This window comes from Bombina bombina, chromosome 7 (genome assembly GCF_027579735.1).
Source record: "Bombina bombina isolate aBomBom1 chromosome 7, aBomBom1.pri, whole genome shotgun sequence".
Lineage (NCBI taxonomy): Eukaryota > Metazoa > Chordata > Amphibia > Anura > Bombinatoridae > Bombina > Bombina bombina.
Genome location: NC_069505.1, coordinates 307,601,320 through 307,620,835, shown reverse-complemented (window position 1 = coordinate 307,620,835; position 19,516 = coordinate 307,601,320). Strand labels below are relative to the sequence as shown.

Genomic DNA, 19,516 nt, shown 5'->3' with positions numbered 1-19,516 from the left:
AGTATAATCTTTATTAAAGACCCATTAAAAGTAGCGACGTTTCGGGGATTAACCCCTTAGTCATGCTATCTGTTACATATAAACATTTCCTTTCTTTTAAACACTTTCTTGTTCGCGCAAACAATTTCCTAGGTGGAACATTAGGCCCCATCTAGTGGCCACTCTTTTACATTAATTTTAATAAAAGCTTTTTTACAAATTTATGTAACAATTTCTTTTGCATGATGTCCACGGATCATCCTTACTTGTGGGATATTATCCTTCCTAACAGGAAGTGGCAAAAGAGAGCACCACAGCAGAGCTGTCTATATAGCCCCCCCTTAACTCCACCCCCAGTCATTCTCTTTGCCGCTCTAAGCAGGAAGGGTAAAGTGAAAGAGGGTGTTAAGCTGTAGTTTATTTTTAACTACAATCAAGAGTTTGTTATTTTTAAATGGTACCGAGTTTGTACTATTTACTCTCAGGCAGGACATAGATACAAGCGTCTGGCAGATGTTCCAGACGTTCAGCGCTTTTTGTCAGGCTTTAGCTAGAATTAAGCCTGTGTTTAAATCTGTTGCTCCGCCATGGAGTCTAAATTTAGTTCTTAGAGTTCTTCAGGGGGTTCCGTTTGAACCATGCATTCCATAGATATTAAGCTTTTTATCTTGGAAAGTTTTGTTCCTAGTTGCTATCTCTTCAGCTCGAAGAGTTTCTGAACTATCTGCATTACAATGTGACTCGCCTTATCTTGTGGTTCCATGCTGATAAGGTGGTTTTACGTACCAAGCTGGGTCCTACCTACGATTGTTACTCAACAAGGAATTCAATCAGGAAATTGTTGTTCCTTCTCTGTGTCCTAATTCCTTCTTGTAAGAAGGAACGTCTGTTGCACAACTTGGACGTGGTTCGTGCTTTGGAAATTTTATTTGCAGGCAACCAAAGATTTTCGGTCAAACATCTTCTTTGTTTGTTGTCTATTCTGGAAAGCGTAGGGGTCAAAAGGCTACGGTGACTTCTTTCCTTTTGGCTGAAAAGCATCATCCGTTTGCTTATGAGACTGCTGGGACAGCAGTCTCCTGAAAGGATTACAGCTCATTCTACTAGAGCGGTAGCTTCCACATGGGCTTTTAAAAATGATGCTTCTGTTGAACAGATTTGTAAGGCTGCGACTTGGTCTTCGCTTCATACCTTTTCCAAATTTGATACTTTTGCTTCTTCTGAGGGCTATTTTTGGGAGAAAGGTTTTGCAAGCATGTGGTGCCGGTCCATTTAGGTTTCTGTCTTGTCCCTCCCTTCATCCGTGTCCTAAAGCTTTGGTATTGGTATCCCACAAGTAAGGATGAATCCGTGGACTCGGTACATCATGCAAAAGAAAACAAAAATTTACGCTTACCTGATAAATTTCTTTCTTTGCGATGTACCAAGTCCACGGCCCGTCCTCGTCTATTCAAGACAGATGGTATTTTTTATTAAAAACTTCAGTCACCTCTGCACCTTATAGTTTCTCCTTTTTCTTCCTTGGCCTTCGGTCGAATGACTGGGGCGGTGGAGTTAAGGGGGGAGCTATATAGACAGCCTGCTGTGGTGCTCTCTTTGCCACTTCCTGTTAGGAAGGATAATATCCCCACAAGTAGATGAATCCGTGGACTCGGTACATCGCAAAAGAAAGAAATTTATCAGGTAAGCATAAATTTTGTTTTTAAAAACAATGTATCACCATGCATAACAGTATAATAGAGATGTACATAATTTCCTTTCAACTAAATACCTAACTTAATTTACTTATATAATATTGATATTATTCTGCTCACATTACAGAATATTTCCTGTTTATCACAGTGTAACTAAAGCCCATATTACAAAGTACTAGGTGAACAATTCTTCCAGTAAGGCTAATTTTTCCTTATTTTCTAAAGGAAACGGAATACACTTTGCACCAAAGGGCCTAAACCGTGATTTTGACTTATCCTGTTTCCGTGTATACTATTCTTTACATACAGTGCTGGTACCATTGTATACCTATACAAAAGACGTCTGACAAAGACCGGCTAACTCCTTGTACAACAAAAACTGAAAAAAGATCTCTCTTAATAAGAACTATCAGAGAGACCTAGAGAAACAAAAGAATCAGAGGATTCGTACCTTATGCCAAGAAAAACCTTGAGACACAAACCACGAGAGACAGGTTCACAGACCTTTAATACATTTGGCGAGGTCCACGGCGTATGCGTCCGTATAAGAGGGACAAAGCCCCTATCTGAAAACTCTCACTTAGAGAGGGACTAAGTGTCAAACTCCACACAGGTCCGTTTTAGGAGGAACTAGATAAAGACCTTAAAATAGAAGATCAAAGAAAAGCTGTAACTCCCAGGAGGGAGGACGAGCAGCATTACCTGATTCTGTGCTGCCCGCCGTAGAAAAGAATAGGATCAACCGAGATCCGCTCCTGGTTGATGCGGGACTATGACTATATCTCGTATAGAACTGCTAGTGCAGCCACTAGTACAGTCTGATAGTCCCTCAATCTAGGTCCGTGTGTATGGGCAATCTTAGATAAAGAAGAGAAGCCAAGAGCACTATCTCCGAAACACTCCCACTGAGGGATAGCTCAGAGAACCTTACAGCAAGAACGCCTGTCTGTTAGACAGTCGCTTCCCAGGGATCATTCTCAGGAAAATAATGGCCCAAGAGAAACAATATAAACTCAGCACACCGAAGGATGCGAGAGACTATTCACATCGTCAGTCCTGGATCTTCCTTAAGGACTGAAGTAAGCCACAGAATTATGGCTGATTTGAAGTCTGAGAAATCGGACAAAGCTTAGATGAAGCCACAACTGAAAGAAAAGTATAGATGGCTCCCAGCTCCAATGTTCTTTGGAAAGAATACCTGAGCTCTAAGAACCCCAAACATCCCCAGCCTGAGAGGCTGGAATCAGAAAACGCCATCTTCCACGATGATTAGTGCTTAGGAATGGAAGAACCTGACAGAACCACCAGGAGAAATCTCACGTGTGGCTGTCGAGGACGATGAGCTTATACGGGTCTGAATAAATGCAGTTCCAAAGACTGATCATACATAGTATGAAAGGTCTTGAATGGAAGAGGACAAAAGGAATAAAGTCCATGCAGATACAAATGATACCATTAACTTCTAAGCACTGTGCCAATGAAGGGCTTGTCGAGGACGTGAAGGAAGAGAAAAGCAGAGAGAAGAGAGGATACGGAGAAGCACCATTTGTATCAAGTCAAAGGCCACACAGACCTAAAAATAGGTTGAGCAAAATTGACAAGATGCTTAAAATGACATCAAATGTCAGCATAAAACAGTTAAGGAACAGGAAATAAACCTGAACGAAATAAACATATGATACACACCCGGAATGTGGATCGCTGACGGCGAACAGCTGTGGGCCTCCACCCAATCCAGAATCCGATATACTTCCCTCATTGCTAGGGAGCTTCTCGTTCCACCCTGATGGTTGATGTAAGCCACCGAGGTATATTGTCTGATTGGGAATCTGATAAACTGGGACGAACCCAGAAGGGCCCAAGCCTTCAGAGCATTGAAGATTGCCCAACGTTCCAGAATGTATGTTGATCGAAAGGGAGCATTCCTCCTGAGTTTCTTGGCACCCCAAACAGCTCCCCATCCTGATAGGCTTCCGTCCGTAGTCACAATCTCCCAAGATGGACTTAAGAAGGATGTCCCTCGGGACAGAGCCACCAAGAGAGCGATTCTCTCGACTGGTTGTCCAGAGAAATCTGTTGAGACAGATCCGAATGATCGCCGTTCTACTGCCTCAGCATGCACAGCTGCAACGGTCTGAGATGGAACCTGGCAAAGGGAATGATGTCCGTGCTGGACACCATGAGATCAACCACCTCTATACACTGAGCCACAGAGGGCCTTAAGGAGGTCCGGAGGGCAAGACATGCCGAAGCTAGCTTGCAATGTCTCTCGTCTGTTAGAAATATCCTCATGGATATAGAGTTTATTATAGTACCCAGGAATTCCACCCTGGTACTTGGGATAAGAGAACTCTTTTTTTTCTAGGTTTATCTTCTATCCATGAGATCAAAGAAGAGAGAGAAGAGATTCCAAATGGTCCTCTGCCAGACGAAAAGATGGTGCTTGTACCAGAATATTGTCCAAGTAGGGAGCTTTTGCTATACCCCGGGTTCTGGCAACAGCAAAAAGAGCCCTGAGCTATGACCACCAGGACCCATGGATCCTGCACGTCCCTGAACCAAGCGTCTGAAAAGAGCAACAGTCTGCTCCCTACATGATCCAGAGCTGGATCGGGGGGGCCCATCCTTCATGCCGATTTAGTCTCAGCGGGCTTCTTGCTCTGCTTGGACTTATTCCTGGACTGAGCCGGCTTCCAAGTATTCTTGGTTTGCTTGGGCTTTATCAGAATTAAAATTAGAAACTTGTCCTTAGACTTATTTCTTTTTATCTTGCGGTAGGGAAGGCACCCTTGCCCCCTGTAACCATAGCGATAATGGAGTCCAGGCCTGGACCAAATAAAAAACTTTCCCTTAAAGGGGAGGGAAAGAAGTAATATCCGCAGACCAGGACTTCAGCCAGAGCGCCCGACGAGCCTGAACGCAAAAACATTAGCATTTAGGCAAATAATCTGCATGTTTGCATCACAGAGAAAAGAATTAGAAATTCTCAAGGCCTTAATTCTTTCCTGAATAACGCCAAGGGGACCCTCCACCTCGATTAATTCTGATAAGGAGTCGCACGAGTAGGTAGCTTCTCCAGCAACCGTGGCAACAGCCGCTGCCGGTTGAAACAAATATTCCATATATTTAAACTTCTTTCTTAGAAGAGTTTCCATCCTTTTTATCCATCGGCTCTCTGAATGACGAGCTATCTCAAGTGGGATAGTAGTGCGTTTGGCAAGAGTGGAGATAGCTCTATCCACCTTAGGGACAGAACCCCACAACTCCAATTGAGAGTCCGGGGACCGGAAATCATTTTTTTTTTTTTTTAATATTTTTTTTTATTGAGGAAATATGCATACATGAATAACAAGTACAAAAGAGGAAAACCAATATATGACAGATGTTGGTGCATGTACAAGCACAGTATATTGCTGAAGCAGTCCTCATTTTTGTCCCATGTAACAAGTTTAAGGAATATGTTTCCAAAAGAAAATGGGATTGTTTAAACTAGATACAAAACATTGTGAAATAAACAGAAACAGAGCTAGACCAGGTCTGAGCCGTCAAGAGCCATCTCATAAATATAAACAGATTGCGTCCCGCACGAGTAATGTTAGTACATGGCAAGAGAGCTTGTTAGTAAGTAAAAATGGAGTGTACATGGATATTCCTTTCCCTGACATATAATGTGTTTTTGGAAATACTATCGGGCCAGCATCATTCAATGCACTACCTAGGAGATGTGGGGGCATAACAATACTTTACATCCTCTAAGGGTGGTTAATCCAGACGTTAACTCTATTGCCCTCTCTATAACCCCGGCCAAAGGTCACAGAGTAAAGGCCAGCGACAACCCATGCGGGTGGTAATGATAGTTTGGGATTAATACTCCCAGAGACCGTGGGCTGTATAAGGCATGGGGTTGTGTATAAGCTATTATGAAGCAGGGCATTCCTTTACATTATATAGGCAACTACAATCCAAAACAAGTGCCGTGCATTAGATTGCCGTTTGTAAGGTGCAAAGTGTGAATAAGTGTCCACAGTCACTTCACCGTCAGTCACACAAATATCAATCTTGTGCTCCTAGATATTATATTAGTGCCTGAAAAGTTAGCATCTACTATAAATTAGGTCTCTACTTGCAGGGTATACTATGGGAATAGGTTTTTTGCTGGACTACCAATGGTATGTTGGCAACCACCGTTTTGCTAGAAGTACATACAACGTAAAAACATTTTGGGGAGCTTATAATATACTTATATAAACATAACACAACATTTCAAAACAACAAAGAATTTCTTAGGAACATTAAAGGGACATGCCACCCACATTTTTTCTTTTATGATTTAGAAAGAGAATGCTATTTTAAACATCTTTCTAATTTACTTATATTATCTAATTTGTTTTATTCTCTTGATATTCTTTGATGAAAAGCATATCTAGATATGCTCACTAGCTGCTGATTGGTTTGCTGCACATAGAAGCATCGTGTGATTGGCTCACCATGTGCATTGCTTTTTCTTCAACTGAGGATATTTAAAAAAATGAAGCAAAATAAATAATGGAAGTAAATTGTAATGTTGTTTAAATTTCTATTCTCTATCTGAATCATGAAAGAAAATTTTTGGGTTTAGTGGCCCTTTAACGTGAGTTCCAATGAACAGGGAGATACACAGACAATTTTATTATAGCTCTTTTTGCTTTTTGTCAGCCCCCTGAGTCTACTTGCAATCTGGGCAGCATCCCTTTGTGATTACTCAGTTTGCGTGGCCATAGAATAATGCAGTCTTTCCCATACACAGCCTTTTCCTTTAAGTGCAAAGGGGGACATGATTTCTCATATACAATCTCCCCAGTCTCAAGTTCAAAGGTAGTATTCCCACAGGCTATTAGCTGGTGTATATTACCCATTGCGTGACATTTTTGATTAGGCTTGGTATTTATATATGTCCCAGTGTCACCAAATGCCACCAGCGCTTTTACAATGAAAGTTTTTGGCGCCAGCATTATCTCTTTAATGTCAATGACAGAGTCTATCTGTGTGTCCGAGCCGATCAGAGCCAACTTACTGGCATCTGGAGGGATAAGAATGCTCCTACTGGAAAGCCGAAGAGTATATTCTATTCTTGTAGCCGCGCCAGGGCCCTTCTGCGCGGGCTGCAAATTGATGCCATTCAGGGCTGCCTCCTTGCTGCTAGGAATATGCCTGTCGGCTTGTACTGTTGTGGGAAGTTCCCTCTTCTTCAGCTGTATCGGAAGATTTTCTGCGTGCTGAGGTGCACTCTCTGCCGTAATTTCTCTCCAGTCGCCATCTTTGTTTGGGTGTGCTATAGGGATCCGTGTTGGTTCTTCCATAGTTATGTTGTTTATCGTTGGTAGGGTGCTCTGAGTACGGTCTAATGGGAGTGATCGATGATAGATTCTGAGAAGTAGATTCTCCAATTTAGCAAAGCGCTGATCTAGCTCCTGCTCCAGGCTCATCTCCCATGCGGTCGCCATCTTGAAAGCAATCTCATGTGCGGCAACTTAAGGACCCGAACCCTTACAAGATTGTTGGCTGTAAATTATTTATTCTGCTTAGCGATGTTTTAAAGAACAGTAAGGCAGAAACCTGCTGCCAGCACTGGTAACCCGGAGGAGCCGGGGGGGAGTCGCTACCTATAAATAGGCCACCGCCTTAGGTCTTAGTCTTCCGAACTGTGGCTCTTGGGTCATGGAAACAGCTGTCGAAGATAGAAATATAGCCACTGTTTGTTTGGCAACCATAAATCGTTGAGATATATGTGTATTTTAGCTGTTAGGTTCTCTAAAATCGGTGGATTGAAGAGGATTCTTCTAGAGCCTACAGTAGATACGTCCTATCAAGTACGTGATTCGGACACGCCCCCGGAAATCATTTTTTATAGGAAGACGAAGGGGAAAAGGAAAATCCAATTCTGTCCCATTCGTTCTTAATAATGTTCGCCATCTTTACAGGCACAGGAAAAGTTAAAGGCACTACCCTGTCCTCGTAACTCTGTATAATTTAGGAATCAAAGGTTCATCAGGCAGCTTGGCCTCTGGAACCTCTAATGTAGACAGGACTTCCTTTAGAAGAAAACGTAAGTGTTCAATCTTAAATCTAAAAGGCTGGTTCCTCCGCAGCAGGAGGCTTAGAGGTAGCAGACTCCATCCCCGAAGCCTCAGAGTGCAACTCATCCTCGGATAACTTAGATAGAGCAGTTAAATCCAATTAAATTACACGATGACCCCGGGGCAGGAGAGCTATGTTTAACCTTTCGCTAGCGTTTAGTAAGGCGAGGTAAACCACTGAGGGCCTCAGACACCGCTGTTTTTAACTGCGCGGTTAAAATCTGGTCTTAAAAGGCCCCCTCCAGATGGAGGATCAAGCGTGCTACGGGAAGCTGCGTGTGTAGATGATGTAGGGTATGCACCTCACGGGACGGCGAGTCCTCAGAGATGGACGGCTTAGTAGTACTAAAAGGGTTAACCTTCTTTGACCGAATAACATTGTCAAGGCATGTCGAACATAATTGAGAGGGCGGGCATACCAAAGCCTCCTCACAATATAAACAGGTATTACTATTTGGAATAGAGGGAGTACCCTCTAATATATCAGAATCCTCCATAGCTTAAGCTAATGACAGCGCTAAACAGAAAACCATCTTTGTTTCTCAAAAACGGCACCTTTATTCTCCCAATGGCTGGGGCACTCACCACCTCCTAGGCCCAGACAATACAGAGAAATAGCGTCTTCTCCGACAGCCAGCTCGGTCAGGAAAGAGGAAAAGAAAGCGAGACCACTCCTGGTCACATAGTGCGCAAGGCAGGACTGCCCCCTGCTATGAGAAAAAGCGCACCAAGCTACAAGTTGCGCAGCACTCAAAGTGAAAGTAAAAACCTGTGCATTCCAGCCACATAACAAACAGCCTATGAGCCCAATAAATTTCACACATAAAGCAGCATAAAATCAAAGCATCACATTTGATTAATCCCCATGTTCAATAATCCCCCTTAGGAGATATAAACCCATGATTCTATTAAGATAAAAGGAGCCATACTGTGACCCTGTCTTCTAGCATTTTCAACATATGTAAAAATTGAAACAATCTTACCAGAATCCATGCTGTGGAACAGAAAACACAGCCTCTCAAGTGTGACAGTCTTGTAGCATCGCTCCTGACATGAACTTAAGTGAGAAAATAAGCAGGCATGTGAAACTTGTCAACACTGATTGCTTAGGAGCAGTCTGGATGCGTTTGCAGAAAGACTCTCCTGCATCTCCAGACTAACTTTCGTCAATGCTCTCACTGAGAGGCTGACAAGACTCCAGTCCCATATCGAAAGGCAGATACCCTTCCTAAGGAACTACTTCAAAATCTTCTGACACTTCTCTGCCATCCTCCTGTGACGAAAGGCAAAGAATGACTGGGGGATGCGGGAAGTGGGAAAGGTATTTAAGCCTTTGGCGGGGGTGTCTTTGCCTCCTAGTGGCCAGGTTCAGTATTTCCCAACAGTAAGGAATGATGCAGTGGACTCTCCTTATATTAAGAAGGAAATATTGATTCCCTCTACATAAGAAGGGCAACAAAAAGGTATACATATTAGAGTCCGAGATAACCAGGAAATATGTATATGATATCAAGGACAATAAATGTCACAAATATGAATGGAAATCACCTCAATAACAGAGAGTATAATATTGTGTCCCTATACAAAAAATAGCGAAACATGAAAATAAACATTATTGTCCTGTCGCAGAGATTAGAAGAGATCACTTCAGTATGAGAGATATCTCCATATACATAAAACCGGGGAACATGAGAAATAAAAAATATGCAGTCCCATGAACACTAAGATATATATATATATATATATATGAGACATAATAAAAGACACAATATCAGACAGAAGTAAAAATCACCTCAATATGAGGGAGATATATCGTAGTGCCCATATACCTAAAAATAAGTACATAATAAAACATAATAAACATATTGGTTGTCCCAATATCACTAATAGATATACAGTATGTTGCATAGGGGTAATACAATATGTCACAGAGAGATTATATTGTAAGGTCCATATACATAGAATAAGGTAACATAAAAGTAACTAAATGTCACCTAGGACACAATGTCATAGACCATCTATAATGTCACCTAGAATACTAGAAATCACCTCAACATGAGAGAGATTACATTAATGAAGGTAACATGAAACAAATCTAGTGCTCTAAGATCACTAAGAAAATATTGCATATATAAAGGACAGCACCTTACAATTAACCTCCACTAGGTGGCAGCAAACACCAGGATCACTACTAGCTAAAACTGTAACCGTATTAAAAATAAAGCATGTGTATAAAGCCACACATAAATCATCTTAGGAATTACCTTAAACATAAAGGCAGTCTCGTTTCCCATATACAAAAGCTCCATCTCCTTGCAAGCTAAATAATAAATAAATATATACTATGTACTAAGTAAAAGTACAAACTAAAAGTACATGCCCAAAAAAGACATATACTCTCCTGGGAAAGTGTACGTGCAGTCCACACTTTAAAACGGAGAGAAAACAACGACAGTAGGATTGTTATTGCCGTTCTCTCGGCTCCACCTATCTCCTCCTACAGATTTAACAAGCGCACCAAAAGCCGGTCCTTGGTGGGAACAAAAAGTGTTAGCCCCGTCACTACTGGAAATTACTGATGCGAAAGAGCATTTCCTAATGTCCCCATAACATAAGGGAGAATGAGGTTTAGAACCGTTAGCCCAAAACACATAAAAGGCACCGAAACAGGCCCATATAAACGTGGCCCTGAGGTGATACAATTCCATTGTAAAGCCGACAGAGTAATAACTCTGTCTGCCACAACTGATCAACGTAAGGCTCTGTGGATACTAGGATTAAATGCTGCAATTGCCTTACTCGTTCCGGTTCAACAATAAAAGGTCAATACCCCTTCAGAACCTGAACGTCAAAGAATTTAAAAAACACCCTCTGAAATATAGCCCACAATTTAACTAGAGCGGCGAGACTAAAAGGTAGTAGTAGTGATTCCCTCAGAGGCTCAGTGTAAAGGGACTAATTCTTCCAAAGAGATGTGAATTGTTTTAAAAAAAGACCTCCTCAGAATCCCACAGTATAAACAGGAGCTCTGATGTCAGTAGGAGAGCACTGGAGAGATCCTGATAGTTAGGGCAAGTCATAGCCCAAAAATCCTGCTCAATTCCTTATGATATCCCTTAAGAAGGATATAACTAAAAAGTCTCAGACCCCCTCTCAGGGAATAAGATGCCACCCGGTCACCTCTCTTCTGAGCAGTCCCTTGATGAGCCCTCCAAATATAATAAATAAAGACAAGGACTTGCCCTCCAGGGTCTTCTGCTGTGGATTAGACACAGTACCTTCAGGTTTAGCCAGCTTCATCCAACATCTGACAGGGACCTGGGTAGAAAGTAAAACCGTGTAAGTGTAACACTGGTTACCTGATGGGGGTGCTGGAGAAATGACAGATACTACTCTGTGACCTCCAGCTGCTAACAGCTATTAATACTCTTACTCAAGAGGATTACATGGACACATCATTAACCCCAGTCCTGTCTTGAAAGGGTGATTACCCATAAAAAGACTTAATTTTCTTCAGAGCATCCATCTTCACCTCCTCCACGTTACTGAGGCAAAGAATGACTGGGGGATTATGGGAAGTGGGCGGGATACTTAAGCTTTGCTGGGGTGTCTTTGCCTCCTCCTGGTGGCCAGGAGTTGAATTCCCAACGGTAATGAATGGAATTGTGGATTCTCCATGCCATTGGAAAGAAAAGGATATAGTATGTGAGATTGTCACCATTTTTATCTGTTTGCTAATATTTACATATGATTTGCACGTAATACAATGATATTAGGCTAAATAAGACCATTGCTAATCAAAAACACCAACTCAAAATGTCATTTTTTTCATTTGCTTACAGTGACTTAGTGTAATTGTTGCTCACAGTTCAGTATTCTCAATCCATGAAATTAGAGTATACAGTACTTGCAGTATGCTTACAGAGATGAAGAGATGGGCTTAATGCAGAACTTAAGTGATTACCATATTTAGCTGCAGGGTTGTCATGTTTCTACTGACCAATGTGTACAATAAGGTTCCTATTTTTTCCTTTAACAGGTTGGAGATCTACGTATTTCTTTCTGGTACGCGGGTGTGGCGCTTGGAGGCTCCCCATCTGGAACAGTGGATATAGTAAGTCACATTTTCCCTTTAATGCTATTATATCCAGCACTAAGCGGAGTGCCATTTATTTCTGGTGTGATATTCTGTAGCAGGGCTGAGGTCAGCAATGTGTTTTACATAATATGTATGTGAACGTGGTAGTGTGTGTGAGACATAATACGTATGTATATGGAGCAGTGTGTGTGACATGATATGTATGTGTGCATAGCAGTGTGTGTGTGACATAATACGTATGTGTGTATAGCAGTGTGTGTGACATAATACGTATGTGTGTGCATAGCAGTGTGTGTGACATAATACGTATGTATGTATAGCAGTGTGTGTGTGACATAATACGTATGTATGTATAGCAGTGTGTGTGTGACATAATACGTATGTGTGTGCATAGCAGTGTGTGTGACATAATACGTATGTGTGTGCATAGCAGTGTGTGTGACATAATACGTATGTGTGTGCATAGTAGTGTGTGTGACATAATACATATGTGTGCATAGTAGTGTGTGTGACATAATACATGTGTGCATAGTAGTGTGTGTGACATAATACATGTGTGCATAGCTCTGTGTGTGTGACATAATACGTATGTCTGCATAGCAGTGTGTGTGACATAATACGTATGTCTGCATAGCAGTGTGTGTGACATAATACGTATGTGTGCATTGCAGTGGGACATAGTACGTATGTGTGCATATTAGTGTGCGTGAAATAATACGTGTGCATAGCAGTGTGTGTGTGACATAATACGTATGTGTGAATAGCAGTGTGTGTGACTAGCAGTGTGTGTGACATACCTATGTGTGCGACATAATACGTATGTGTGCATAGCAGTGTGTGACATAATACGTATGTGTGCATAGTAGTGTGCGGGTGACATAATACGTATGTGTACATAGCAGTATATTTGCCTCATAATAGGTGTGTGTACGTAGCAGTGTGTGTGTAAGTCAAAATACACGTGTGTAAGTAGTAGTATATGTATGTGTGACATAATACGTATGTGTGCATATCAGTGTGTGTGCAACATAATAGATATGTGTACATAGCAGTGTGTGTGACATAATACACGTGTACGTAGCAGTCTGTGTGAGAGACATTATACGTGTGTACATAGCAGTGTGTGTGAGAGACATTATACGTGTGTGCGTAGCAGTGTGTGTGACATAATATGTACTTGTATATAGAAGTGTGTCTGATCCCAGCATGTGTTATGAGGCTCAGCAGCAAGGCTGCACGCTGAATTTCTTTTAATAAAATGTCTGTAAGGTCACTGTTCAGTGTGTGCACATGTACTCCTGGCATGTTGCAGAACCAGTGACTAGTTAGATGTTATATTCTCTTTCAGGTGAGCGTAATCGGTCAGCAGAGAGGCGGGCAACTAGTTCCCTATAAAACCAAGTCTGGGGACATGCTGGGGATACTGCACATGGGGAGTCACACAGCAGAGGTACAGTAGCAAAGTGTGCACAGCTGCAAATGTTCTGAGGTCTCATAAACCTACATCCTCCTGCAGTATGTAGTTGTATTGTCAGTTGTCATAGGTTTACCCTGTGTGCTACAGCCAGTATTAGACGTTCCTTGTTAGAAGCTGCTGAGCTCAGGAGGTGACCTGACTGAGGTCTCCTGTTTCTTTAGGAAATGTTTCATCGAGAACAACAGAGCAATAACATGAAGACGTGGGCACTGCGTGCCGCAGGGTGGCTGCTTATGTTTGTTGGCATCAACCTCATGACCAGGATATTGTACACATTAGGTGAGTAGGTTTGATGTGAGCAGAGGTGTCCATTCTGTAAGTTCCACTGACATAACTGGAGTACACTGTTGGATTGTTCCTGGCACTTTTGCACTCGGTGATTAATGAATGTTTTATCACCACTTCTCTCCTTACAGTTGACTGGTTTCCCATCGTGCGTGACCTGGTTAACCTCGGCCTGAAGATGTTCGCTGTGTGCGTTGCCACTTCCTTCTCTCTGCTGACAGTCTCTGTGGGGTGGCTTTTTTATCGACCCTTGTTTTCTGTGGTGCTGGCGTCTGTGGCAGTTGGCATCATTGTGCTGGCGCGCACGCAAATCCCAGCCAAGAAATACCAATAGAAATTCGGCTTCTCACTGCAGTTGTGTCACCGGTGGCAGACATGATGTATTCACCAGCACCACGTGCACATCACTCAGCAAGTTTAGCTTTCAGCACAGTGGGAAATGCTACGGGAAGTTAGTTTCTGTAAGAGTGTGGTGCCAGCAATAACTGCTTAAGGTGAAGGCAGTAAATCTGAGTATTTAATACCAGATATATGCTGTGTACAAATTGTTTCTTCTTCCCTTATGCCAGAGTGGCAGCACGTTCCAGCGAAATGTTACTGAATTAGCCATGATCGCGTCACACTTTATCTGTATTTCACTCAGTGAATTTATGTTTTTATAGAATCACAGACCCAGGTTTATTTACATAAACTGTTCCTGTGATGTATTTACTGTATAATCAGATAACTAGCGTGTATAGCTCCTGCTAATGTGCTGCACATCATAAACACACCTATCTGCAGAGCAGCGCATCGTCTGTGACCAGGACATATTACACTTAATTCATCCTATCATGCGCTTAGCAGACATGGTCCTTTTATAGCTTGTAGTGAGCTACAGGGAACAGGAATATAATGGCTTTGTAAGGAAATCATATTTTGTTACACTTTTGTTATTCTATTAAAAATAAATGTTGTGAGCCTGTGTTGTCTTTATAGAACCTCTTGGCTTATATCCAATCCAATTTAATGCACAGAATGAAAAATACAAACTCACAAAATTAGATTTTAAGGGACATTAAATTTAAATGAAATTCCCGCCAGCATATAAATAGAACCAGGCAATGTAAAATTGTCATTTAATTTGCAGCTTTTTTTTTATATATCTGCTTCTTCAGAATTCCTTATAGGTTTGTAATACAAATTGTCAGCAAACTAGAACATGTGTGTTTTGCATTTGAATGTCCCTTAAAAGGACATGATACCTAAATGTTGAAACACTTGAAAGTGATGCAGCATAGCTGTAAAAAGCTGGCTAGAAAATATCACCTAAACTTCTCTAGGTAAAAAAGAAAGATATCTTAACTCAAAATGTCCTAAGTTTTCATACCCCTTTGTAAAGGGACTTTAAGTATCAAATCAGTATGCCTGTCCCGGGACTTGCAATGGAGTGACCTCATGCACCCTCATGTTATTTCCCTATTCATTTTAAGGAAGTTTAATAAGAAATCTCATGAGTGTTAAGTGAAATCTCACGAGATCACAGTTAAAAGAGTTCATGACCTTAGCATTGCTGATTGGCTGCTTTTCATTTCTTCCTTTTTCTCTTTTTTTATTTTTTTATCTGCAGCTGTGCAGTAACTGAAGGATAACTTTTTACACAGCACTTACTCTGGTGAGCTGAGGAAATTGTGAGGTAAAATATCTTCCTTTTTTACATAGGGATGTTCAGGTGATATTTTCCTATCAACGTTTTACAGTTCTGCTGCATCACTTTCAAGTGATTTAACATATGAGTATTATGTCCCTTTAAATAACGTCTAGAAATATAGACCATTAGTGAAAACCTTAGATATTTGGTTTAAAGGGACATTATGCACTCAAAAAAATATGGGGTATTCAAATAAAGAATAAAAAAAAATAAAGTTTGTAATTGACATGTTTTAGCAATTTTTCTGCTAAAGCTTCTAAAATTGATGATAAAGTGTCACTACATAAGAATACGTTCGTAGGACACACTAGCTACAAAGCAAGGAGTTTTTCCTCGCTCCCTAGCTAGTGTCCTTATAGCCAGCCCCCATGCTGTAGCTGCTAATTCATGTCAATTACAATCCCCTCCCTGACTGTTCAACTGTGCAGGGGAATAGGGAATCTCACTCACTGGGCCCCGTGCCAAGCACCCTGTTCCCCCTTCTAATTGGTTGCTTGCCTGCCAGCTGTCCCCCTCCGTTTTCAGACTGAGCCTCGCAAGAGTAAAGTTCTGCAGGAGTGAGAAAGACAGCCACTGCATCAGGATTTGCCCATTTTTCAAGTGGACTGTCCCTTTAAACTTGCGCCTTACAATCTAACTATGCAGATGAGTTTATCTGCTACTAACAAGATCTTGTTTAGTATTTCTCATAAGCTCTTGTGATGGCTACATATTTTGTGATGTTCTTTCAACATTACAGTAATTAGTATCAGTATTGTTTCTTCTCCGTCTTGTTTTCCCCACTGGTTATCGCTGTACTATTTGTGCTAGCAATCATATTACTGATCAGTATATCGTTTACAGAAGATGGTGGCTGTCAACCTACAAAATCCTTATTAGTCAACATTTACTTTCTTTTATATCTTTATTTTATTTATCGCTAAAAACATTTACCAAACCCATACAGGATTTCTGCATAAACAAAAGTTCTATGCAGTGGCATCTGAGGACTGTCCGTTCTCCTATGGTCCCTAAACAGAAGCTGTGTGTTGACATTTCTGAATTGTGTAAGAATGCCCATATTCATATTCAGCTTCTGTTTAGGGACCATAGGAGAACGGACAGTCCTCAGATGTCACCGCATAGAATTTTTTGTTTAGTAAGATGATTGCTAGCACAAATAGTACAGCGATAACCAGTGGGGAAAACAAGACGGAGAAGAAAAAATACTGATACTAATTACTGTAATGTTGAAAGAACATCACAAAATATGTAGCCATCACAAGAGCTTATGAGAAATACTAAACAACTCATCTGCAAAGTTAGATTGTAAGGCGCAAGTTTAAAGGGACAGTCTACTTGAAAAATGGGCAAATCCTGATGCAGTGGCTGTCCTTCTCACTCCTGCAGAACTTTACTCTTGCGGGGCTCAGTCTGAAAACGGAGGGGGACAGCTGGCAGGCAAGCAACCAATTAGAAGGGGGAACAGGGTGCTTGGCACGGAGCCCAGTGAGTGAGATTCCCTATTCCCCTGCACAGTTGAACAGTCAGGGAGGGGATTGTAATTGACATGTATTAGCAGCTCCAGCATGGGGGCTGGCTATAAGGACACTAGCTAGGGAGCGAGGAAAAGCTCCTTGCTTTGTAGCTAGTGTGTCCTACGAACGTATTCTTATGTAGTGACACTTTATCATCAATTTTAGAAGCTTTAGCAGAAAAATTGCTAAAACATGTCAATTACAAACTTTATTTTTTTTTAATTCTTTATTTGAATACCCCATATTTTTTTGAGTGCATAATGTTACTTTAACCCCTTAATGACCACAGCACTTTGCCATTTTCTGTCCGTTTGGGACCAAGGCTATTTCTCCTACATTGGTGTATCCGGTCCACGGCTTCATCCTTACTTGTGGGATATTCTCAATCCCTACAGGAAGTGGCAAAGAGAGCACACAGCAGAGCTGTCCATATAGCTCCCCTCAGGCTCCGCCCCCCCAGTCATTCTCTTTGCCGCTCTGAACAAGTAGCATCTCCACGGGGGTGGTAAAGAGTATGTGGTGTTAGTTGTAGTTTTTATTTCTTCTATCAAGAGTTTGTTATTTTTAAATAGTGCCGGCTTGTACTATTTACTCTACAACAGAAAGTGATGAAGATTCTGTTGAAGAGGAGTATGATTTTAGCACCAGTAACTAAAATCCATTGCTGTTCCCACGCAGGACTGTTGAAACCAGAGAACTTCAGTTGGGGGGAACAGTTTGCAGGCTTAACTGCTTCATGTATGATCAGTCATTTTTCTAACAAGACCAAGTAATGCTAGAAGACTGTCAGATATCCCTCCTGGGATAGGTAAGCCATTTTCTTAGACTCTGTAACAGAATTAAGGCTTATAGCTAGGGCTCTATGCTGGTTGACACTATTGTGGGCTAAGTCGATTACTTTTTGCACTGTTGTGTCATGTATAAAGTGTTTTTCAAACTTTGAAACACTTATGGGGATTTATTTTACGCCTGGCACTTGTTTAAACACCTAATCTAGTCAGAAAGGCCCCTTCACTCTGGAATGCAGAGGAAGGAAGCCTCATTTTCGCGCCTCAATTGCGCAGTTACTTTTCACTAGGCAGTTCATGCAGCTTCACGTGGGGAGTCCAGAAGCTTCAGGAAGGACTTCAGAGAGGCTTATTTCTTACTTGAATAACCCCTAAGGAAGGTAAACGCCACAGTAGAGACTGTGGCATGGGACTGTAGTGTTTTTAACCGGTTAATTGCTGTTATAGCTCCGGTTTGAGCATTTAAGGGTTAATTTGTTTGAAAATTGGTGTGCAATCTTTTCAAAACTTTAAGACACTGTGGTGAAAATTTCATAAAGATCGGATGTTTCTTTGATGTTTTTCTGATGTTTCAGTAATAAAGTGTGTACTTTTATTATTTAAAGAGACCGTAACGGTTTTGTCAAAAATAATATTTATTGCATTAAAGTTCTGCCTAAGTATGTCTAACATGTCTGAGCCTTCAGATAGCCTATGTTCTGTGTGTTTAGAGGCCAAGGTGGTTCCCCCATTAAACTTATGTGTGAAGTGTGCCATAGCGTCCAAACAGATTAAGGACAGTACTGTCACATTTAAAAATGTAGCCCAGGATGATTCTTTAACTGAAGGTAGTGGGGATAGCTCGCTATCCTCTCCTTCTGTGTCAACACCAGCTTTGTCCGCGCAATCGATACCTAGTACATCTAGCGCTCCAATGGCTGTTACTATGCAGCAATTAGCAGCAGTAATGGAGAATTCTCTAGCAGCCTTTTTATCCAAACTGCCAGATTTTCCTAGAAAGCGTGATTGCTCAGTTTTAAATACAGAAAATGAGCAAGCAGATGCAGAGGATAATTTATCTGTTGTGCCCTCACATCAATCTGAGTTGGCGGTGAGGGAGGGCCTGTCTGAGGGGGAAATTTCTGACACAGGAAAAATCTCTCAGCAGGCAGAGCCTGATACCATAGCATTTAAATTCAAGCTAGAACATCTCCACGCCCTACTTAAGGAGGTCCTAGCTACGCTTGATGATTGTGACCCTTTGGTGATTCCAGAGAAATTGTGCAAAATGGACAAGTTTTTAGAAGTCCCAGTGCACACTGATGCGTTTCCGATACCCAAGAGGGTGGCGGATATAGTGAATAAGGAGTGGGAGAAGCCAGGTGTGCCTTTTGTTTCCCCTCCTATATTTAAGAAAATGTTCCCCATTGTTGACCCCATAAGGGACGCGTGGCAGACGGTCCCTAAGGTAGAGGGGGCAGTTTCAACGCTAGCTAAGCGCACGACTATACCAATAGAAGACAGTTGTGCTTTCAAAGATCCTATGGATAAAAAATTAGAAGGGTTGCTTAAGAAAATTTTTGTTCAGCAAGGTTTCCTTCTTCAACCAATTTCTTGCATTATTCCTGTCACCAACCAAAAAATTTGGGTTTTGCAATAGTGGCGCGCAGAGCGCTTTGGCTAAAATCTTGGTCGGCGGACGTGTCGTCCAAAACAAAATTGCTTAATATTCCTTTCAAGGGTAAGACCCTATTTGGGCCAGAGTTGAAAGAGATTATTTCAGACATCACTGGGGGAAAGGGCCATGCCCTTCCACAGGATAGACCTTTCAAAGCTAAAAATAAGTCTAATTTTCGTTCCTTTCGCAATTTCAGGAACGGACCGGCTCCTAG

At 41.6% G+C, this 19,516-nt stretch overlaps 1 protein-coding gene across 1 annotated transcript in view; it reads left to right on the top strand.

The window, feature by feature from the left end:
- The window catches only part of TMEM43 (transmembrane protein 43), a 71,505-nt gene extending 56,896 nt beyond the window's left edge, over positions 1–14,609 (top strand). The window contains exons 9-12 of the mRNA XM_053720922.1: positions 11,829–11,903; positions 13,237–13,338; positions 13,527–13,644; positions 13,782–14,609. Of these exons, the coding sequence (XP_053576897.1) occupies positions 11,829–11,903; positions 13,237–13,338; positions 13,527–13,644; positions 13,782–13,984 (498 nt within the window). The 3' untranslated portion in view covers positions 13,985–14,609. The remainder of the gene's footprint in view (positions 1–11,828; positions 11,904–13,236; positions 13,339–13,526; positions 13,645–13,781) is intronic.
- Positions 14,610–19,516: the final 4,907 nt, after the last annotated feature.